Source organism: Maylandia zebra, linkage group LG10, assembly GCF_041146795.1.
Source record: "Maylandia zebra isolate NMK-2024a linkage group LG10, Mzebra_GT3a, whole genome shotgun sequence".
NCBI classification, from domain to species: Eukaryota; Metazoa; Chordata; class Actinopteri; order Cichliformes; family Cichlidae; genus Maylandia; species Maylandia zebra.
Genome location: NC_135176.1, coordinates 20,934,250 through 20,959,325, shown reverse-complemented (window position 1 = coordinate 20,959,325; position 25,076 = coordinate 20,934,250). Strand labels below are relative to the sequence as shown.

Genomic DNA, 25,076 nt, shown 5'->3' with positions numbered 1-25,076 from the left:
AACAAGTGAAATTAGTGAAGAGGATGGGAATAATGAAAATGGGCGTGGGTGAGTAACAGTAATGAGGTCACAGAGTGTCCTTCCTGTATGTCTGCAGGCTCATGTCCAGTCAGATATCTTTTTTTCCATTCCCTAGAAATTACTTTGTACATTAAAACAATGAAGCATAACCTAAAAATCTGCTTAAGGACATATAATGAGCAGCTGCATCTGATAAACCTTGTGTGCATGCTTTATTTAGGTGGGCTAATTATCGACATTTGCTTCACAATACAATTGACTATTCAGTGCTCGCACACTGGCACACCTGTATCAGACAGAACTGTTATTTATCATAGCTGCAGCTGCGTTTATCCCACAGAGACACTTTCATGAAAAGGTCTATCCAAGCAATTCTGTGCTCATACAGAAGGGTTTTGAATATGGCCCTTTGTCAAAGCAGTTAGCCACATAACATTTGGCATCATGGCAAAATTGCCAGTAAAGAAGCACTTTCTCATCTGATGATAAAGGGGAAGTTGATAAAGCATCTTGGATGAAAGGATCAACTTCATTCTGTTCTTGTTATAGCCAAGGAGCTTAGAAAAAGCCAAGTACTTGGTAGAACAATAAAAGAGGATCATTACATCCTATTACAAAATTGAGTATTTGTAGAAACAAGAATAAAAGTATACTGTATTTTAACAGTACACTGTTTTTTATACGTATTAGTGTCCATTTGTGATTTTTTATCATAGGAAACACTCAGATGTTGTAAATATTACTGATGATTTTGTTGTTTTAAAATCCCTCATTACTAGTGCAGAACAAAGCAATGCTTTGTGTGCTCATGTCTCTTAGTTAATCTGTAGTGAGCTGTCTCTGCTTTTCTTCTTATTAAATTATTTTATTATTATTATTTTTTAAACTGCCTGTGGATAAAAAAGGCTGCTTGATGAACAGCTCTTAGGTTCTGATCATGGCAGAACAAAAACAGGCCCTCAGTACACGGAGACAGCAGTAGACAGGACATAAGTTCCAGGCTGTGTACTGGGACAGCAAACACTGACAGGTGTAACAAATTAGCTGGGACAGTGAAAAGGAACATCTGCGGGTTGGAAGTCCCCAAATCCCAATGAAACACACCACCAAAAGTGGGTAAGAATAGCAGAGTTAAAGTCCTTTGGGACTTCAAGCTCCAGACAGACTAACCAGACAGTCCGGGTGGCTGACAAGATGCAGGAAAAGTACTTGTGATAGATGTGACGATCTCAACTGACAGTGACTTTAGGAAGAAGGAGCGTGAATAGAGGTTAAAAAAAAAAGAAACCTGATCAAAGTTAAAGCTGAGTTGTGGTGCACATACTATATAAGCACAAATCTCTTCAAGGAAAAAGTCCCTAGCTCAATTCCTGGCTGCCCTGGACACTTGCTACATGGACAGTTCTGCTTTCTTCCATTCCTTTCTACAATAACCGGCCACTTCATTAGGTACAGCTTGCTAGTGCTGTGTTGGACCCTCATTTGCCCTTTAGAAAAGCCTTAATAATTTGAGACATAGATTCAACAAGCTGCTAGAAACATTTCTTGAACATTTCCATTTTGGTCCATATTGACCTCCCAGTCCATTATTCATTCAGTGGTGGTAGTTTCAGTCATTGTGCAATGTACTGTTTATAAGGTTGGGAAAATCTGCAGTCACCTGAGACTGAAGAAGTCACTTGGATGAGTGACGAAACATTTCTCCCACTGAAAAATGCTACATCCAGATGAACAGAATCAACCTTTTGGGAGCGCATCACAGTTTCACACAGTTCCTACAGGCCTACTGGCTGTACATCCCAACAGTGATTGTGGACCCAAGGTAGTAGAAGATGAGTACACTGTGATCAAAAAAGAATGGCTATGGTCTGCTACAATACTCAGGTCAGCCTGGACGCTTAAAGCTTTGTTGGTACTACCTGTACCCTTCCCCATGCTGATGCTTGATTTGCATTCAGCAGATTGCCTTGACAATGTCTACATGCATTGAGCTGCTGCCATGTGACTGTTTAGATATTTGTGTTAACAAGAAGTTGAAATTATTGGGGCAATCGTGGCTCAAGAGTTGGGAGTTCGCCTTGTAATCGGAAGGTTGCTGGTTTGAGCCCTGGCTTGGACAGTCTCGGTCGTTGTGTCCTTGGGCAAGACACTTCACCCGTTCCCTACTGGTGGTGGTCAGAGGGCCCGGTGGCGCCAGTGTCCAGCAGCCTCGCCTCTGTCAGTGCGCCCCAGGGTGGCTGTGGCTACAACGTAGCTTGCCATCACCAGTGTGTGAATGTGTGAATGTGTGTGTGAATGGGTGGATGACTGGATGTGTAAAGCGCTTTAGGATCCTTAGGGACTAGTAAAGCGCTATAGGCCATATGCCTAATAATGTGGCTAGTGTATCTCTCTCTCCTTTCCACATTTCTCACACCTGCAACTTTCTAATAAAAGACAAAAGAAAAGGGCTCTGACCCTGAACTGGGCTACAGCTGATTCCAGGTGGCTGTGGTTTCTGTTCAGATACAAGATACAAGCTTGAGGAGGAAGTATATGGCATAAAATGTAACCTCATCTCATTAAAACCACATGAAGAACTCATGAGAGACTATGAATGCAAATGAGGTAGCGGGTTACAAATTTGACAGAGGCAACTGAAATAAATACCAATGGGATTGAAGAAAATAGTCAACTGACATATGGCAGTGTGGTTAATGCACTTTATATGGGGACAAGGAGGAGAAGGTCACAGAAAGCAATATATGGATGTACATACTGATGGTTTACTTGCCATTAAAATATGATATTAATACTCTGAGGTTTTGTGTTTAATTGAAAATGAATTGAGTTAAATATTTGAGGTGTTACTGATGTACTATCTGCTGTATTTAGAAATATAATAATAATGGAGTTTGATAAAGGAAAAAAAAAGAAATAGAGAGACAAGTCTATGATGAATTGTTACAATGGCAAATCATTTTTGTAGTTCATGTTTATCATATTATGTGTTTGTTGAGTATATATTGTCAAAGATACCATTGACCATTACCTTTCATTTAATACTAAAATGTAACGGTCAATTGTAGTTATCTAGATTATGTATAATAAAACAATATAAGACATATTAATGAAATTTGTTTTAGTATATGTTTTCCTACTGGAGACTATCACTAAGCATGGGGTAGTACACATTCATTTACATTAATTTACCCCAATAACTGTTTATTTTCTGATTAGAACGTCACCAGGAGTGTATTTATCACTATATGGTGGCATTTCTCTTTTGTTTAAAGCCTGACATTTGTTTTTTCAATTTAAAGAAACTGTGCTAATGAAATTAACAGAATAATTATTGGAAATTTTGAATATATCAATTTGTGATGCTAACATCTAATATGATTCGTGGACATGATTGCATCTGACATTTCACAGATACTTTGACTTTGCTGCAAAAACCAATTTCACCGAGCATACAGCTGTTGACAGTTCTTCTGAAGGTTTATTAAAGACTCCACAGCATCCTGCGACAGCCGGTATCAGAGTGACAACAGCGCTTTCATGGCAGTGGATGACATCTAAATTGTTGTTTTTTGACCCATGGATGTTCCGATCCAGTTGGCTTCCCTTCCTTTTTTTGAGACAATTCAAAATAAATAAGAAACAACAATACCCCTGTGAAATTGTCAAGTCACAGCAGTAACAAATTCATATAACTGATGTAGCATAACTTAAGCAGCAAGGAAGGTGATAAGTAAATAGCATTAGCAGACGATTGAAGTTCTTTTAAGCATATTTTATTGCTGGCATCTCCATTGTACCATAAAATAATCAATCAGGCATGCAAAAATCCCACTTTGCTTTATACAGGACTTTGCCCACACCTGACCTCGTTAGTCCCTACCATTGAAACAAATAGGTCAGACCAAACAATACAATTCTAAACAAAGAACAGGAATAAAGTCATGCATGAAACTGACAAACTCATTTACTCAACTAAATGGTTTGTAAAGTAAAACACTGCATACAAAATAACTCAAAAGGCTACTTTAAAGAAAACAAACAATACTATACAAAATGAAAACCCCCCCATTTGGTTACACCCAATGATGCACTCATTGACCTCATGACCCTATATAAACAGGAAGTAGTGGGCTGCCCTTCCCATACACCTGTCTCACATATACGACCTGAATGCACAACATGGACACCATGGTAAGTATAACCAAAGCAACATAAAGAAACATAATTTACCAGACATGTGCCTATAAACAGAAGAAAATTCAGATGACCTGATGTTTAGTAGTGTTTGCTTTAAAACACATGCATGGATGTAAAGGATGTAACTACTACTACCACAAACAAAACCCGGGATAGTGTGTGTTAAGAGAAGTTACACCAGCAATGTCTAAATCAAAGCATTATGGCTGACTGTAAAATAACAGAACACAAAATAACAATATATGCAAGTGACAAATGGCAAATGAATTCTGTCCTAGCCACTTTGTCACAATAACATCATTCAAATTGCTAAATGGAAGTATTTTCTACATTTTGCTTCCTTAATTCTCAGTAATGTTAATCTTACCTTATCAAACACTGTATAATAACAATGTTTATTCATGCTTGTCTATATTTATGTCACTGAATCCTTCTTGGCTGACTTGTCTAAATTTGTAACTTTTTGGAAAGCATGTATAGTATGTACTTTTAAAACACGTGCAGGATAAATTAGTGCAAAATCGTGCAATTTGTGAAAAGATGTTTTTTCTTTTTAACATGCTTACACATGTGTGACTGGTATGTGTCTGTATGTTTTTGTCCACCTTGTTCTTCTGTATAAGTCTACCTCAGCATATCACTATATGTTTGACCTGTGTGATAACCATATGCAGATGTGCACCGTAACCCTGCAAATGCCCTATCTGATATCCTAATGGACTACTAATGGAACAAATCATCAATTTTGCTTCTGTAATAAACCATTATTGTAAGCTTGATCATCTCTGGAAACATTATTTTCACTCATTTCAAATTTTGCATTTTCCATCAAATATCCTGCCCAGTGTTGGCTTTTCTGTTTCCATTCATCTCTGCTGATTACATTCCTCCTCCCTAGCTGCCCTAGCTGAGAAGCACTGACTTCATATACATATGTTAATACTTATGCATATACATATGTTAATATTAATCATCAGAATTGTATCTTGAGATGCTTCATTCAACAACATCTTCTTCAGTGTAATTCCTTATTTCAGACTAGTTCATGCTTGCCTCCTTTACTAGTGATACAACAATTTACTGCCTAACCCGGAACATCCCTGCATTTTGTTCTTTACTAGTTAGAGTTTAAGTTCAGTGTTTTGACTGTTGGAGTTAACTAGTAAGATTTTCAGTGTTACTAGTTACCGTAACCACAAGTGTGTCAAAACGTTGTGCAGCTGAGATTTTTGGTGAGACCTGTTGTCACAAGTGTGGTCTCACTGCGTCTCACTGGATGTAGTGAAAACGCTACATCCAGATGAAGAGAATCAACTTTTTGGAGATTTACTTACCTGGATGATTGAGAATGCATCAAGAAGTGAGGCTTCTGTTGATACTGTTTGACATTTCACAAGCTGCCAAAAGAGAGACTATTTGTCATGATGTGGAGTTTACTGTTTAGATATGTCCTGCTTAGCTTCTTATTCATTGCATATTGCTGTCAGTTTTCCATCCTTGTGTTAGGATGCAGTCAAATAGTCAATTTCACTTAGAAAGACTTCTGAGTGAAGTGACCTGGAAGTATTCGTGTGACAGACATTCTAATTACTATGTAAATCCTCTAAATACTAAGATGGTTCAGTGCTTCTTTTATTGCTTCCTTAAGCAATGAACTTTCCATTATGAAAGGAGGTGGGCTAATTTTTGTCTCACAGTTCATAGCAAAATGAGCGTTCATGAGTAAAATCCTTATAAATTCTCCGTCACGCCTTTCCGTGACCTCCTGACATTTCTCATTGAAGTCAAAGAAAAGTGATCGGTTAAAGGAGGCAGGAGATCATTTTTTTTTGGTCTACTTTAGTTTTTACTGTTTACTCAGTTTGTGTTAGTCACATTTTTTTTTTTTTTCCTGAAATTTCTGTCTTATTCCTCAGTCTTTGTTCTGTTTCCCCCACTTTCTTTGCCACCTGTGTTCAACCAGTAATTAGTCATTATACCTGAACATTTTGATTCCTTACTCAAGATTTCTAGCTATTATTTCTTCTAGCTTTCTAGAGTTCCTAGTTTTTCTTTTTTTCTTGTGTACGAACTTCTTAACTGTTTATTAGACTTTTAACTGCTCCTCTTCTGGAGTAGTTGCCTTACTGACTGCCGCACGATGTGTGACCGTTACCTGGTTTTGGATGAAAAATTTGGATTTCAGACTTGAATTTTTCTATGTTTTCTATGTTTGGGTCTTTCTCCTGCTGAATTGTTTCACTAATGAAGCTTACTGTAAGTTCAGTAAGGAAAATCTAGTCACTTGTCTGCCTGCTTGTTTGATTTATTTTTTTTGCATCACGTGAATGTGTGTGAAAGCTCCACTTGTTTCATGTACATAGGAAACTGTAGATGTCTGCATGTCATGGTCGTGTCTGCTCCCTTTAACAATAATTGAGCTGGGCAGGTGCAGAGGCCAGTAATCTTTTTTTTTTTTTTTCTGGTGTTTTGCGCTTGCACATTATGGATAAACATTGTGGATAAATTGATGGGAGACGAAGGGAGATATGCAAGAAAAGCTGCCATTGTTCTAGCTTTCACTGCCCTGAGATCAGTTATGATCTGCTTATCGTAAACAAACACAGCTAGCAATGGTAAGTAAATGAGCTTCAGTTATTTATCTTTGTAGCAGATGAGTTTCCTCCTGCTAACTACCTTGGTAAACATGTGATATAATAAACTTTCTTTAAATCAAGATATAACCCTGTTTTTCTGAGATGTGCTTACCTTTCTGTAAAAGTCATATCACTGGTTGATAGAGTGCAACAAACAAAAGTGCAACAAGAAAAATGTACTGAAAGTGAAGTTGTTTTTCATTTTTTACTCCATTTTTGTATTCAAATTGAATTAATTCTCTCACTTTAAATGCGCTAACATGTGAAACCTGTTACTCTAACCACTCAGAACTGCCACTCACTAGATACTTTGTCCTTTTTAAGACCATTCTCTGTAAACCCAAGAGATAGGTGTACTGGAAAATCTCATTAGATCAGCATTTTCTGAAATCCTTTGTCAGATTCACACGATGTAGCTGCGTGGCAGGCATTAGTAGGACCCAAATGCAGAACTCAAAACACAAAGGGGTGAACTAAACTGGGAACAAGAACTAGGAGCTGTGAGCCAAACGAGGACCACAGAGAAACACACACAGCAATGAGGGACAACATGACCACAGACAGAGGACTAACGACTAATGACAGGATGGGAAACACAAGGGAAAACAGCTGCACCTAATCAGACACAATAAAACAGGAAGGAAGCAAAACTGAACACAGTGAACACAGGACAAGGGACTACCAAAATAAAACAGGAAACACAAGAAACACACTGAGACACGGACTGAGTGAATAGAGGGAACAGAGGGCGCGAGAGACATGACTGGGAAACAGATGACTCAACATGGAGATAGAAGTTAACATACATGACTGACTATGCAGGCAGGAACAAAATGGAATAACCTACATGAACAAGAAACTCAGAACTAGAAATACAAATGGATAAACTAGGAAGAACAAGGAACTAAACGATACCAAATAAGAACATAAGAAACATAGAAACACAGAGTCATAGACCCGGTACCATGACACAGATAGCCATAAAGGCTTCATGAGATTGAGTCAGAGACAATAAGCGTAACACTTGGTTTTGGGGATAAGTTAAAAAATTGGAGTGAGGCATTAAGTTGTGACGCTTAATGTTAGAGTAAAGGGATTAGCATTGCATTATATCAAAATAGTAATCTAAATATGTTTGCAGAATGCTTAGAGATTAACCTTTTACATGACTGATGCTTCCCCTTCTTTATAAACCTACTCTAGCAAATGAAAGTGCAGACAGATGGTCCTGATGCAGTGATTCTTTTATCCTGGGGTATAAAGGAAGAGGCAAAAGAGACTGAGAAGAAGAAAGGGACAGAAAATCTCAACAGGTTGCATTATACATTTGATAGTAAGACTTGCCTGATTATAATGGTATCCATTGAAGTTGTTCCACCAAAGTAAATACAATTGTAAATAAGATGTGGCATATAAATGTTTTAAATTTACATTTTATAAATTAGACTTTTGAAGCCTATCAGCTAATAATTTCTGGGTTTTTTTGATCATGCAAGAATACCATCTTTTTGCTTTCACCTCTGTCCTCATTATCATATTTGGTGTAAATAAGTACCCTTTTAGCTCTGAGAGAAATCATTTAAAGCAGTAATTAAGGGCCTAATGGCTCAGTGAGGTCATTTAGAGGTCTTTTCAGTTTCCTGATGCGTGAAAAGATGTCATAAACTCATAATGCACAGATGCAAAAACAGTATAGGTTGATTAGACAGATTAGACAGACCTCAGATTTCCACAGTGAGGATAATTATGCAGTTATAGTCGAGTGTAACACCAGCTTTTATATGCGTGTAAAATGGTAAATCTCAGTGGTGGGATTAGTGCACAACATTTTGCTCAAGCTGGGGGTCTGGGAGGTTAAAGGCTTCACGAGCAGATTGTGGGACCTGATGGATGTCACACCGACACGGAGGATTTAGAGCAGGGCAGAGAGGAAGAAAGAGTGAAAATGTGTGTGACAAAGACAGGGTCAATCTTAGTGTTATATTCATTTATCTCACTTTCTGTCTCCTGTCACCTTACACATATGAAAACACACAGACACATACAAGCTCCTCCATGCCTTGTATGTCGGTTAAGAATTGGAAAAGCATGAATCAGAAATGCCTGACAGGTCTTGTTTTTAAATTCTATTTGCAGTTGGACATTTCACAGAGAATTATCTAATGCTGTTGACAGGCTTGAAAAACTGTGTCATAATGCAAGCATCAACTTGATGCAAGTGTCATCATTTTCTTTTTTTCATTACTCATATTTCATTATCAGTGTTTAAAGTGAATTTCTCGAACCACAAAGGAAAACAATGTGCTTTTAAAATGCAATCGTTTCCAACAGCAAACGTCGGTGGTTTGGCTGGGCCAAGAGGAATAAATATTGTTGCTCTTTTTAAGACCACATTTTTGAGAGATGCATGTTACCTGTTTTTGTACTTTTGCTTGCTGGACTCTAAGTTACAGATGGGTACCGGATGCCCCTAATAATTTTAAATGCTAAACTATTCAAAACTAAATGAAACATGCTATCAGTATCAACTGACAGCTTTTTCCCAGATTCAAAAAGACGTTGTTTTGTATAGAAGGCTGAATAGATTGCAAGGAAGAACAGAGCTTTTGCACACACTTGACAGATGATTATAGCATTTCAAGGCTATGCACAGTAATTACTAGTTTCTCTATTTTAGAGAAAGGAAACCAGGCACCAGAAAGTCTCTTATATAAGTAGTCATGTAAAAAAAAAAAAAGCTATATTTTAATGAAGCTATAGGAACTTCCTGTTTAGCGTCCAATGGCTAATTTTAATATACAGTCATCTGTGTGATGCTGATTATGCAGCTTGGCATCATGTATGTCCTGATGCTAGTTTTTCATGACAGCAATGCATACAGATGTTAATGCATGTGTAAGATGCTGCTTTGTGAATCTTATTCAGTAGTCAAATGTTTTGCAATGAGCGTTAAAGATGTAGTTTGAGTTTTCCCTCATCGCTTTTGCCCCTACTCCTCCTGACAACTTGAATTGTTTGATATTTCCTGGTTTGAATGGGTGAATCCATGCATTGTGGTAATGTTTTTAAATGGGGCTTGGAAAGCCCCCAACAGATATTAGCATGGACCGTGGAGTCATGATGAGAAGCTTTTTGGACAGTTTTTAGATCATCTCCTCCAAATCATTGCCTCTAGGAATAACTGAGGGCCAGCACAATGGCAAATTTTCACTGTGGTGTCATTTAAAGTCATGCAAAGTTTTGCAACGCTAGTTCATTAGAAAACACAGTACTTATAGTACTCATATCTTTTGAAACGGCTGACCTCATGCAACTTTTGCTGCTGACTTTGAAAAGCAAGACTGATTTTAAATTGATTTTTGACGATTACAACTGAACTGTGTGCTGTTGTATGTACAGAGATTACAAACAAGCCATAAAGTGAATCATCATATTCATTTAAACGGCACCATATTATTTACATTTCCTGTTTGCTTGTGAGAAAAATTGACCACTGGAATTTAATTTTGAAAACCATATTCTATTCTATTCTATTTGCTTTTTGGAGCAGACGTAAATTCCATTGCATGGTTGGTCTTGTGTGAGTGAATGAGTGAGACTGTGTGTGTGTGTGTGTGTGTGTGTGTTTCTGTTTGTGTGTGACATGGTCTTGGTTTGAACTTTTTCGGCTGCACGCACACCCTGGCTCTGTGCTACGGGGAAATGTGGGCGTTGTGTCTGCTAGGCCTCTTACACTTGGCTTGTCTACATGCATTACTCACTCACTTCACACACGCATACACACACATGCACATCTGCAAACCCCCACACAGATGAGCACAGTCATACTTGCACATAGAGACACACACACACACACACACACACACACACACACACACACACACACACACACACACACACACAGTGAGAGGGCGTCCATTGAGGATTTCATCTTGCTAAATAGTTAATATTCAAATTGGCCAAGCCTGTCAGGCAGCCAGTGGCATGATAGCATAACTTGAGTAGTACACATCTCTATCTCGCTCTCTCTCTCAGTCACTGACTCACATACAAACATCACTTCAGAGGACATTACTTTGGCTTATATTTATTTCTTGAACTTAAAACTTAATCTAAACCTTTTTCGGTTTAATGTTTTACTTTATGGGAACTTGCTTTTTGTCCCAAAATGGGGGGTGGGGCGGGGGGTTCACCACAGCTGACAGTATAAACAGATTTTGTCCCCATAGTAAACAGAAGTACACACACACACACACACCAACACTCTGTACCTCTCTTAATTTATGGCTCTTCATGCTGCAGCACGGCTCCTGGGAACCTAATTTAATTCAAAGTTGGTCATTCATGTTTACTGAGGTGACGTTAATGCAACGCTGCGGCTCAGTCTGTCGGCTCCCACTCTCACATAGCCTCCTGCAGTCTTGTATCCTGTAGATGGCCTCATTGTGCCTCTGTGTGTCTGCTGGCTACAAATTCATCCCAGGATATCGCGGTAGATTCGTTTATAGCTCATCTTGTCTTTTCGCGACTTTATGGTAGTGATGGCTTTTTATAGGTCTGTGTAGGTGAAGTGCAGGTGATAAAAAAAAAGACGAAGAAGAAGCTGAAAATGCCACAGTTAATGGTAGCCTAGTGTAAAATAGTAATTCAGGTACTTATAAAAACTGTAAGACAAGAGTCACCAAAATTCAAATGCGTAACTTCAAAGACAGAAATCCGCGTAATTTGGAGAGCAGAGAATACACGCACTCCCTCTCTCTTTTTTCAGAATGAGCCTTGCATGTATCGGACACTTATAAATTCACAATCATAAAGGTCGCCGTAAATTATTTGGTTAAACACTTTCAGTAGCAAACGGTGTGCAGTATAGGCTGAATTTGTGCAGCTTTACCCTTCTGATCCTGCTTGAATAGATGGAGCAGTTGTGGCAGGGACCGTGGTGCGCAGCAGCAGGCAGCAGCAGCAGCTGAGCGGAGAGAGAGGAGCGCGTAGAAACACGCTCTTGGAGAGACCAGAGTCATTCCTATCTCTCTCCGCTTGCCAGTCACACCGAAGACACATCGCAGTGTATCTGAATGTTGCATCACAAAGGATGGCCCCCAAAAAGAAAAGCATAAAGACTCATTTAAACACCCAAGGAAACGCCGCAAAAAGGGAGAGCGTGACTTTCTTGGCATAGAGGAGCGCGCAGAGAGGGTGAGCTCCTTCTCCTTCACTACCAAGATACAAGTTGGATGTATACCGAAGAAATGTGGATTCGGAACGGAACTTTTTTTTATTAGTTAAAAATTAACGGATGGTTTCATTGGTTCGTTTTGGATTCAGTTGTTTTCAAAGCTAACCCAAGACGCTTAAAACTTGCCCGGAGCTATCCACATCCAAAGAGCGAAGCAAACGCTGTCTACAAAAATCGATAATAATAATAATAATGATAATAAAATAAATAAATGAAGTGAGCCTTTATTTCAAATCCAGGGATTTGGGCTGATGTCCGGATGAAAACTCTGCACTTTAAAGGATGAAAGGCTTTTGGTAAATTGCTACAAAATTCAGCCAAAAGGAAACTAAACGCGTTTGAATTGAAGCATCGTGTCAGAATACAAAGCGCTGCGAGAGTGATGCGTTTTTTTTCTGGTTTTCTCGTTTAATCTGCATCTCTCTTCTTTGAAAACGCATCATTAAGACTTTTGAATGCATTTTTATTTTATTTATTTCTTATTTTTCCTCAACACTCAGGTGTTATGTTTAGCTGGGGACCGTGCCATTTACTAGGAGAGAGGAGCGTTTAAAGAGAAATTAAAAAGAATAACACAGAGGACATTACCTAGTAGTCGGTTGGATCAGCGTCGATACTGGGACAATCACAGGGACACGCCTCGCAGATCATTAAACAAATCAGATAAACGCGGTGCGAAAACCATCAATAGAAGTTATTGATGAGGTGGTATATAAGGCTAATGATTGGCTGAGCCTCTGTTTACTCAAAAGCTTAGCAACAGTATGTTGTGAAACTTTTCGCTGAGGGCTTGACAGCTGAGGCATACAATGCCAAGAGAAAAGGGACCAAGAACTTGTCTTTAAAACTCATTTTTATTGCTGCTTTACTCATTTTTTTAGGACTCAATTTGCGATTGAAAAAAAAGAAAACAATTGCGAATTGCTGGAATATTCTTCTTCCTCTGCAAACTAGAATGTCTGCCTTCTGTGCTGCTGCTGCAGGAATTTATGAACCAGAGATTTTTAAGGGAAACATTCCTGAGGAGAGAATTTTGAAATATTTATAGCATCCCTTGTGCAAGAATGGTGGTTGTGACAAGGAACCTATTGATGACCCAGTCAGTGAGAGAGCTGGTGCCAAGACAATTTACCTCTCCACCAGCTACGCTCTCCGTCTAAGAGTCGTCCTTGGAGGAACACAGCTGCTGCAGGCTGGGGATGTGATGGGGTGACTGCTGACATCCCCCTCACCCATCCCCTCTCTCTTTATTAAAACTGTAATATAAACAATGGATCAGAATTTCTCAACGGTTCGAGATGGAAAGCAGCTTACGCCAGAGAGAGACTCCTCGAAACGTGTTCTGACAGGATGCTTTCTCTCCCTGCTCATCTTCACCACGCTGCTAGGCAACACCCTGGTGTGCGCTGCCGTCACCAAGTTCCGACACCTGAGGTCGAAGGTCACCAATTTCTTTGTCATCTCGCTGGCCATCTCTGACCTCCTGGTAGCTATTTTGGTAATGCCATGGAAGGCAGCGACAGAGATTGTGGGGTTTTGGCCATTTGGTGCATTCTGCAACGTGTGGGTGGCATTTGACATAATGTGCTCCACTGCCTCCATCTTGAACTTGTGTGTGATTAGTGTCGATCGTTACTGGGCCATTTCAAGCCCATTCCGCTATGAACGCAAGATGACCCCTAAAGTAGCGTGTCTGATGATCAGTGTGGCATGGACCTTGTCTGTCCTCATCTCCTTCATTCCTGTTCAGCTTAACTGGCACAAAGCTCAGACCACCAGCTATGTCGAGCTAAATGGAACCTACCCTGATGATTTGCCCCCTGACAACTGTGACTTCAGTCTTAACAGGACCTATGCCATCTCCTCCTCCCTTATCAGCTTCTACATCCCCGTGGCAATTATGATCGTCACCTACACCCGGATCTACCGCATCGCCCAGACACAGATAAGGAGAATATCTGCTTTGGAGCGAGCAGCAGAGAGTGCCAAAAACCGACACAGCAGCATGGGAAACAGTTCAAACATGGACAGTGAGAGCTCATTTAAAATGTCATTCAAAAGAGAAACCAAAGTCTTAAAGACGCTCTCTGTCATTATGGGTGTGTTTGTGTGCTGCTGGTTGCCCTTCTTCATCCTAAACTGCATGGTTCCATTCTGTGAAACACACATGCCAGATGGATCCACAGAATTCCCCTGCATCAGCTCCACCACCTTTGATGTGTTTGTGTGGTTTGGCTGGGCAAACTCTTCGCTCAACCCAATCATCTATGCCTTCAATGCCGACTTCCGCAAGGCCTTCTCCATCCTCCTGGGTTGCCATCGGCTGTGCCCGGGGAGCAACGCCATTGAGATCGTCAGTATTAACAACAATATGGGTGCTCCTACCTCGAACCCCAACTGTCAGTATGAGCCCAAGAGCCACATCCCAAAGGAGGGCAACAGCTCAGCAAACTATGTGATTCCTCACAGCATCCTGTGTCAGGAGGAGGAATTACAGAAGAAAGACGGAAGTGGAGGGGAGGCCGAGGTGGGCGTGGCAAACAACACCCTTGAGAAACACTCACCGGCCATCTCTGGGAATTTAGACAGCGATGCTGAAGTCACCCTGGAAAAGATCAACCCCATAACACAGAACGGACAGCACAAAGCCGTGACATGTTGAGAAAAGGCAAAGGCGCATTGAAATTCAGTGAGGCATGCACGTATGCACAAAGGCAAGAAACGATTACACAGGAGGACAGCAAAAACAAACGGCAGAGACACATGTCTATAGGAACAAGAAACCAGTGAGTGTGTTATACAAGTCCTTAAGACTGTCAAAAAAACCTACATGAAAAACCTACAGAATGTTTTAAAGTACAGGCACTTTATCCTGGATATAACTATCTGCAAAATATATTCAGCATTTATTGATGACATTGACACATTTGATGATAAATGTTGATAATGTGAATATTAACAGCAGAATACTACCTATGGGCACATGTATACATTTTTTTTAGTTTTTGCAAAAATGTATACATCTGCATGTGTATACTGTACAGTGATGACACTATTCTGGAGGGATTCAAACACAGTATATACAGTGGGAGAAAATATAGTATTAGTAAAATATCTTGTAGGTAGGTGCTTTGTATGTGTTTCATGAAAAAGCAAACAAAGTGGGTAAATTGGTTTTGCTACAGTATTGTTAGTCAGCTATTGCAGTTTTTTTTCCTTTAGCACATTTCTAATGACAGCGAAAGCAAAATCGCTAAATTCCAGTGGCAGTTTATTTGAAGTAAGAACAAAAAATACTGATACCAAAGTAACACTGTTCTGATTACAACTAAAACCAACAACAGAGTTTGATGCTGTAAGCCAAATTGTCAAAATTTTTTATTCTTAACTCATCCTCCCACCTCTGCATCACCCACTGTTATCCAAATGAGGTGTACTTGAGAGAGAAAGAGACGAGGAAATGGAGAAAGTTCCTGCCTTTTCTGATCTTTCTTCAGCCAGCTGGGACTGACCTGAAGTTTCTTCCATTTCTACTCCTTACTCCCTGTTTTCATTGGCTTTGCCTGCCGTCATCCATTCTTCAGTGAAACCTCTTTGGAGTTTCTTCTCATCCCCTTCCCCCTTTCACGCTGCCCTTATTTCTTGAGTAATGCCAAGCGCCTCTCTCCTTCCTCCACTCTTCTCCCTGTTAGTTTAGTCCTTCACACCTGCACCGTATCTTCTTTTTAATTTCATTTTGTCTGCACCATTGTTTTTGGCAGCCCTCCGTTTTAACCCCCTCCCCCCGCCACCACCATCCATTTAAAGTGGTGCTTGTGATTCTATTCTTGGCAAATGCCGTCAGCCCATAATTAAAAAAAGATTGTAAATGTGTAAAACTAAAAACGGCACTTGGACAGAGAGGGTAGAGCAGCAGCTACTAAGTCGACTCAGCCGTAATGCAAGTGACTTTTACTGACCTTTTGTAAGCTTGCAGATATATGATTTTGTAAACTGCTCGTTCTGCAGCTTGACAGTATCTCTCTGTGCAGAGTCAAGTCTGAACGCAGTTAAATTTGAAAACTAAACATTAATTATAATTTATGTAGGACTGTGGAAGTAAGAAATCTTATAAGACAGTTTTCATTAGTGAGTGCTTCTGATGTGCTGCCATCCATTTCCCGTTGTCATGTTTTTGAACAGCTCTGCTTTTTGCACCAGTTAGACTGACTCCATAAGGTCCAATTTAGCACTAAATCAGTCTGAACTTTGCTAATATCTTAGTTAGCCTTAGCTACATTAAAAGATAGTATTGATTATACCAGTGCATGCCAATGCCAACGATCACTTAAGAGTGTAGTAGCAAAACTAAGCAAACAAAAAGTAAGAAATTATGTATTTCAAGCATACAACTGAAACTATAGGGAGAGAAGGATTAAAGCCTATTCATTGGCTTGACTGACACAGAACCAATCGACTACTCTGCTACCTTAACCTAGGAGACAACAGGTGATTTTTTTTTTTTTTAGTGGCCTTGCATTTGCCAATACAGTTTCATTTTAAGAAGCTAATATAAAACTAAATCATCAAAAGATGACAGCTCTTCATGTGGAGCGTGCACCTACATGCAACCGCAAGCTGTTCACACGTGTTTGGTCAAAAGTGCTACAGAGCAGGACGACAAACAAGAAACCAGAAAGGTTCACGTAGCCTTTTCTGTATAGATATCTGTTAGGGTCTACCATAAATAGATATCTGCAGATTCATATCTTCCTGAGAACTGAAGGGAAAAAAATGCCTTTTTAGTCTAACTTTTTGAGATTTGTGTGTCCACTACAGAGGGCATAAAGGAATAAGTTGAGTTTAGGAAGTTATGCAGATATCTATTTATAGGGATCACTGCCTATACACTAGAAACATATTTCAGTTTCATGTAGTATTTAAAACAAATCTAGTATTTAGGCAAACATGACTGTCAGAGCCAAATATAGATATAGTCTTTTTCTGCTCTGCATTCCTTGGGAAATAGTGCTCAGCAGCACGCTTTCAGGCACTTTGCACTTTGAGTGTCCATCGCATGCAGTTTGTGTCCATGAAGGCATGAAACTGTCGCACATCAGGGAAGGGAAGAACCGATCCAATAGAAAGCAGTAGGTCTTGAACGAAGCATTTGATTTTCCTGCTCTGGAAAATCCAATAGTATCTAGATGGCAACAAAGGGGGAAAGCTTTTAGTTCAATATGTGGCTTGGCTTGTGACACAAAAGCAACACATTGTCCTCTCTGCTTCCCTGTCACCTCCCACGTGTCCATCTATTAAAAAAATGAGATTTTTCTTTTCATTAAGTGCAGTTTAGATTAGGTATCTTTCACAATGAATTAACTCAATTTTACAAGTGCTCAAGCTATTTCAAGTGCCACAATGTGCTGTAACTCGGCCCAATTATACTCAGCTCTTGCCTTTTGTAGATTATTAGCCATATCAGCTTAGCACTTTGCAGCAGCTCCTCTAAATTCACTCTTAGTCAAACAGAAGCCAACTCAAACATGCAATAAAACATGAAGTGCATATAATCTGTCAGGATTGGACATGGAAGGAAACTGCCTTGGGGAAGATTGCCCCTCCCACCCCTTCCCCTTTACACACTCACCTTTTTTTTTCTTTCTCCATCTCTTTCTCTTTTCTCTCGGCTGGCTCTGTCAACTTCGTGAGTCAACCCCTCATGTTAACACTGATTGAATTTATTATTAAATAGAGTGCGCGTACTGTTTCCTGCCTCTAATCTAAGTTGAAGCGCTGAATTAAACTCCCACCTGCTGACTTTATTATTATTATTATTATTATTAATATTTTATTTTTTGCCAAAATTCTTATTTCTGGCTGAATGTGGTTGTACTGTAGAGTAAGCTGTGATCTAAACAGTGTTTTATAAGCTGAAATTCAGGGTGGGTGCGGGTACTCTTGAATGGGACTGGGATTAATCTGCCATTTCATGCCACATGATTGGATTCGCACATTTTACCAGATGTTTTTGTATATGCTGTATGTAGACATTTATAGAAAACATACCTCCAGCTGAGAGTTCAGATGATGGCTCCATGTAAACCGCCCCCTGAGCCTTCACCTTGTAAACTCAGTGACTCATCTTTTCAGCTGCCACTGCTTTGATTTTGGAGAAGGGCGATGTCAGGCAAGAGTCCCACAAGCAAAATGTTTTGTTTGATCTGGAGCATTTCCTCTAGGCTGCCTTACAAGTTGCTTTGGGGAGCTTTAGTTGACAGTACATGGTCTCTCAATCAGTGTAGTTACATGATGTATGACAACTTAAGCAAATCTGACAGTACACAATCCCTCATCCTCGTCCCGCTCCTCCTCCATCTCCTCCAATGACTGGCCAAGCGATGCAACAGACGCAGGGCTGAACAACACTCCCCAGCCCTGGGAATGTGGAGCCATTTCAACAATGATGTCTCAGCTTATTTAACTGTCTAGAGTAATGATGGAGTCCCTACCTCAGCCTTGATTCAGTGACAGAGCTTCATGTAAAAAAATAATTCAGTGGCAGTATTTTTGGATAGGGGCTTGCAGGGATTGAGTATTGTACAATGATGTTCAAAATGTAGTCGTGATGAACACAAGTGCTTTTTATCTTGAAAAAAAAAATCCTTAATGTGTGTAGCAAGCTTACATGCTGTACGTTTTTTCCAGTGTGGGAATATAATTTACAGTAGGATGCAACAGTCACTGGCTATTTATATATTTATTTATTTACATGGTTCTGGTGTTCATTCATGAAAGTGATGTCAAAGATTATAACCCTCTGAATAATTACAGTATTTAGTTTACAGTTTGTACAGAAAACGTGCCCTTCTTGTAAAATAAACATGGTTTTTTTTTCATAGGTGTTCAGTGACTTCTCTCTCCTTTTTTTTTCCTAATTTTTTGACTTTGAAGAGATGCACGGGTGTGAGTGGTCATGTACCTCTGACACTCAGTGGATATTGGAAGATCATGCCACTGCAGAGGATCAATGCAGATTGATTGTGACGCATATTTTTTTCCAGCTCACTGAGCGTGGTGTCCTCGCTGCTCCTGCCTTCGCCCTGCCTTTACATAACCTGACAGCCACTTGACAGTTGACATGTCCTCTTCCTCCACTCTTACCCCTGCCTCATTTGTTAACTTCAATGTGGGTGGAAACCCTTGCAGGCGCAGATATACGGTAACATACTGCTGAGCCGACTACAACGAGATGAAAAATACACTTCTTTTTTTTTTTTAATTGCATCTTCGCTGATAGTTAAAATACACTTGTAACAGCGTGCACTCAAATAGACTGCACCTTCAAAAATAAAACGCTTTAATGATTTTGTTTAGTTTTTAAAACTAATCAAAGTGTGGCCTCCTGTGAGGGTCTACCCTGTTTATCTTTGTGCCTGTGGAGAATAGGTTTGATAATCAATAGTTTAATTTCAGCTCGCTTGGCTGTAACTTGGTTTGTCAGCTTTTAGCCTTAGGAGCAAATATAAAGCAAAAGATTATACATTTGTAATTAACAGTTGTTATCATTCCTTCTTAAGGAGAAGAAGAAGTCTAAACTGCTGGGGACTTAAAAGCCATCAGTAACATGTGGAAAACTAAACCACAACATATTATTCCTTACTTATAGATAATGGATGGATTGATTTATAGTTAGGCACTTATCTCTGTGTTCAGTAAACAAATTAAGTGAGACGTATGCAAGATTTCTTAAAAAAAAAACTACGACAGCTACTGCATAATGTGTTAGAAACCTGTAAGCCCAACCGAGGATGATGCAGTACCTAGATCCAGGTGAGTAGAGTTAGGTAGCATGCTGGGTGACCTCACTCTAACGTAATCCCGATGTAGATTCAGCCCAGATGGCTGCAACGATGAACCAAATCAGTCATTTAATGGTTCCCTTAACAGTTAGGAAAAGGGAAACTAAATCAGTAGGAAGGGAAAAAAAACTCAGTGTAATTTTGCCCACATGTGATGTCACTTAGAGTTAAAATTGATAGCTTCAAAATTTCTTTTCCAGTTTATTACTTCTGATTTTCTGATTCATATTTTTTGGAGAATTGATCATGACATTAGGAGCCTATCATAGACCTGCACATTCTGTTCAGGTTGTTAATTGATTGGATATCCTGTGGTGGAGCATTTATTTTGGACCAATAACAAAGTAGCATGGAAAAAGTAAATTGCTTTCCATTAATACGAGAGATCCCACACTAAAAAGAAACTCCTGGACAGAATCAGGTTAGTAAGTAAATTAGAGCTATTGTGGGAGTGGATGCAACAAGAGGCAATCAGGAAGAAACAGTTATTGAAGATAAGACGCTGCTGTGAGAGAGCGAGTTGGGATGGAAAACACAGGTGAGATTAAAAGGAACTGCCCCAAACCCTCCTGTCAGTTACCATCACAACTGAAAATGATCATTATTTTGTATTTTTTTAAAAAGGGTTTTGCTTCTCCTGGTGTTATGGAGACATGCTCAGTGAGGAATGGCTTTTGTCTGGGCAATGAAAGCAGCCTCCAGGATGGCTTAGTCAGTTCTGTCCATACTACCAACAAACTGTGGATCTCATTCATTTTCTTTTTTGTTACCTTTCTGACTGAGGACCCGATTACTCTTAGTCTGGGTAGACAGATCTAAACAGACAGTTGGTGGTTGAGACCTTTTGCCATTTGAGACTAATAGACACTACCATGCTCTGCTGATGATGACTTGTTTTGAAACTCTTTCTAAAGTTCTTTCTAAATCTGTTTTCATGGCTTGTTTTACTTTTTTTTTTAATTCAGCATTTCTCAGACCTTCTGACGTTAAAGAAATTTGTAATCACTTTATAAAACTGCTTTTGCTTTGTCATTGTGAGTTTTTGTGTGTAGATTTAAAAAAGAAATTCGGTTTATTTGCAGAAAACTTGAAAACCCTTTTACTATCTGAAAATCCCTTTAAAGTGAAGCAGAGCTCTAAATGTGAAGATATTAAATATAAGTGCATAGATAAATGGTTTAACGTCTAATCACCAAGCTAAATCTCCTTCTGAAAAGAAGAAGCTCCAAATATTCTTTAAATGTGGTTGTAATGCATTGTTTAAGTGCCTTGCCTTTGCACAACCTCAAGTGGAGATAAAGGTAAAGAGATACAAATTTGGTAGAAAATTGAAACGCAAAACAAGCTTTGTACTCGCTTGATTTGATAGAACATATAGAGACATGCTTTATTATACTTGAAAAGAAGATTTAACATAGCATTTGAAGGCTTAACCATTTTCCTTCTGAAGTGTGCCCAGTGAGAGGCTGCAGCAGAGTGGTACATTTCTGAGAGCTAAACCCATCAGCTTATGCTGCAGTGCACACAGAAATGATTGGATATAACACATTTGTAAGATATTTTAAAAAGGAAGAGAGAGAATATAAAAAGGTGAACCTTAGCTTTAAATTTCACCACTTCTGACACATTGGCAACTCCCATATCAGCCTTTGTATTGATATTTAACCTATTCTGAGAGGGATTGAGGGGCACGGTGGGGTCACAGTGGAAATACAGTTAAGGTTAATGATTGACTGCAGGCAGCAAAATGCAATGAGCATGCATGCACAACACTACAGAATGGTTATGTAACTGCAGCAATGCTCATTTAGGTTCACAACTTACAAGAAAGAGCATTTCCATCCAGATTTGCTGGTAAATTTGGTAGAGGTTAAACAAATGGCTGAAAGGTCTAAAATCATCAATCTGTCATATTGGATGTTATGTTATTTCCATTAAAGATGTATCAAAATGTCAAAATTTAAATATTTAACATGCCTTCACGAGTGAATTACCCTGTTCCCTGCTTCAAATGATTAAATCAAATTCAAATTCAAATTCAAATTTTATTTGTCACGTACACAGTCATACACAGTACGATATGTAGTGAAATGCTTGGACAACTGCTCGTGACCTAAAGAAAACAAAAAAGGAAAGGCTATGAATAAGATAGGAAATAAATATGAAAAATTAAAAAGGGTAAATTTAACTAGGAAGGAATAAAATATAAATTAAGGTTAAAAATGAAATAACTGTACAACACAAATTAGAATGAAGGGTAAATTTAACTGGGAAGAATAAGATAAAATATATAAATTAAAGTTGAAAATAAAATAACTGTACAACAAAATACACAATATAGAACTATATAAGAATGTATGAAGAAATCTAAATATAAATAAATATATACACAATAACAGCAGCTGTACAAGTATTAACTGGAAATGAAGAATATAGTGACCAGTGTTGTGCAAAAACAAAGTCCAGAAAGTCCAGTGTGTGTAAGAACCATATGTGTGGGTCAGTATTGTGTGGTGGTGTGATTGAGAGACCGTATCGCCTGCGGGAAGAAGCTCCTCCTCAGTCTCTCTGTGTTGGTCTTCAGGGAGCGGAATCGCTTTCCTGACCTCAACAGAGAGAACAGTCTGTTGTTGGGATGGCTGAGGTCCTTCACGATCTTCCTGGCCTTGGTCCAGCACCGCCTGCTGTAGATTGAGTGCAGGTCAGGGAGCTCGGAGCGGATGGTGCGCTCAGCTGACCGCACAACCCTCTGTAGAGCTCGTCTGTCCTGCATGGTGCTGTTCCCGAACCAGGTTAAGATGTTTCCCGCCAGGATGCTCTCTATGGTGCACGAGTAAAAGTTCCTGAGCACCTTGGAGGGCAGTTGGAAGTCTCTCAAGCGTCTGAGGTGGTAGAGACGCTGTCGGGCCTTTTTCACCACGGTGTTGATGTGACAGGACCATGACAGGTCCTGCGTGATGTGAACTCCGAGGTATTTGAAGCTGTCCACTCTCTCCACTGGGCACTCGTTGATGACGGGGGTCTGGTAGTTCCTCTCCTGCTTAGTGCTGAAGTCCACTATCAGCTCCTTTGTCTTACTGACGTTTAGAAGGAGGTTGTTCCTCTGGCACCAGTTCTCCAGATTCCTAATCTCCTTCAGGTAGGCCGTCTCGTTGTTATCAGAGATCAGGCCCACCACGACGGTGTCGTCAGCAAACTTGATGATGGTGGTGGAGCTGGTAGTGGCCACACAGTCATATGTGTACAAAGAGTACAGCAGGGGGCTCAGAACACACCCCTGGGGGGCTCCAGTGCTGAGAGTGGTGGAGGCTGAGACATGTCCGCCCATCCTTACTGCCTGTGGTCTGCCAGTTAGGAAGTTGGAGATCCACTGACACATAGATGAGCTGAGTCTGAGCTGATTACTTCTGAGTTTCAATTTGCAAAATGAATCACCTCGCATTAATAGTGAAATCATTTTATTTGCAAAAGTAACACCTTTTGTCAAGGGAGGGCACCCAGAGGATTAGAAACATGCCATTCAATTTTCCCCTTTCCCCTTGGCACTCTCATGCTCATATAATTTTGATGCACTTCTGGAGTTGTTTCAGAATTTCTCCAATATTCATTGCTGGACTGCTTTTGGCGTCTAAAGGTGCACACATACAGTGCACTGCATGCATCTATGGAGGTAATCAGGGTTAATCCAGTTTGATTTTGGTCTGTAGTTGATGTTTATGAAACAGAAAGTTGTTGTCATAATTAAAAGTTTAACTTTTAGCTTTAACTCATTAACTGTAATTTTCACATAAAAGTGTTTTGTTGCTCTTTGACAGTTTTACAGCATATTTGGAAAATTGGTATAACAGGCTTTGTGGGTAATTTCTCATACTATATCATAAGAGTCAGAGTAATTTGATGAGTTAAATCTGTTGGGATGAAGTGCAAAAAGGTAATACCAATGCAATGAATGCACTGATTTGCAAATCTCACAAACACACATTTTATTTACAATAGAAGGTAGAAAAATATGAAATGTTTAAAGTGAGTAAATGTACCATTTTAAGTAAAAATATAGTCATTTAGAATTTGATGGCTCCAAATGTTTTCAGTTGGTCAAAGGTCTGGACTGAAGGCAGGTCAGTTGAGCACCTGGACTTTTCTACTTATGAAGCCGTGCTGCTGTAATAGTTGCAGTACAGTGGGGCAAAAAAGTATTTAGTCAGCCACCGATTGTGCAAGTTCCCCCACTTAAAATGATGACAGAGGTCAGTAATTTGCACCAGAGGTACACTTCAACTGTGAGAGACAGAATGTGAAAAAAAAATTCATGAATTCACATGGTAGGATTTGTAAAGAATTTATTCGTAAATTAGGGTGGAAAATAAGTATTTGGTCACCTCAAACAAGGAAAATCTCTGGCTCTCACAGACCTGTAACGTCTTCTGTAAGAAGCTTTTCTGTCCCCCACTCGTTACCTGTATGAATGGCACCTGTTTGAACTCATCATCTGTATAAAAGACACCTGTCCACAGCCTCAAACAGTCAGACTCCAAACTCCGCCATGGCCAAGACCAAAGAGCTTTCGAAGGACACCAGGAAAAGTATTGTAGACCTGCACCAGACTGGGAAGAGTGAATCTACAATAGGCAAGCAGCTTGGTGTGAAAAAATCAACTGTGGGAGCAATCATCAGAAAATGGAAGACATACAAGACCACTGATAATCTCCCTCGATCTGGGGCTCCACGCAAGATCTCATCCCGTGGGGTCAAAATGATCATGAGAACAGTGAGCAAAGATCCCAGAACCACACGGGGGGACCTGGTGAATGACCTGCAGAGAGCTGGGACCAAAGTAACAAAGGTCACCATCAGTAACACACTACAATGGCAGGGAATCAAATCCCGCAGTGCCAGACGTGTTCCGCTGCTGAAGCCAGTGCATGTCCAGGCCCGTCTGAAGTTTGCCAGAGAGCACATGGATGATACAGCAGAGGATTGGGAGAATGTCATGTGGTCAGATGAAACCAAAGTAGAACTTTTTGGTATAAACTCAACTCGTCGTGTTTGGAGGAAGAAGAATACTGAGTTGCATCCCAAGAATACTATACCTACTGTGAAGCATGGGGGTGGAAACATCATGCTATGGGGCTGTTTTTCTGC

The 25,076-nt window shown here is 39.7% G+C and overlaps 1 protein-coding gene across 1 annotated transcript; it reads left to right on the top strand.

Moving 5' to 3' along the window:
- The first annotated feature begins 11,371 nt into the window (after positions 1–11,371).
- Positions 11,372–18,977, top strand: drd1b (dopamine receptor D1b). The gene has a single exon (XM_004550333.3). The coding sequence runs from the start codon at positions 13,364–13,366 to the stop codon at positions 14,753–14,755; it is 1,392 nt and encodes a 463-aa protein (XP_004550390.1). The 5' UTR covers positions 11,372–13,363; the 3' UTR covers positions 14,756–18,977.
- Positions 18,978–25,076: the final 6,099 nt, after the last annotated feature.

Excerpts from the sequence above, each read along its gene's own strand:
- drd1b (XM_004550333.3), top strand. The coding sequence starts at position 13,364 with ATGGATCAGAATTTCTCAACGGTTCGAGATGGAAAGCAGCTTACGCCA.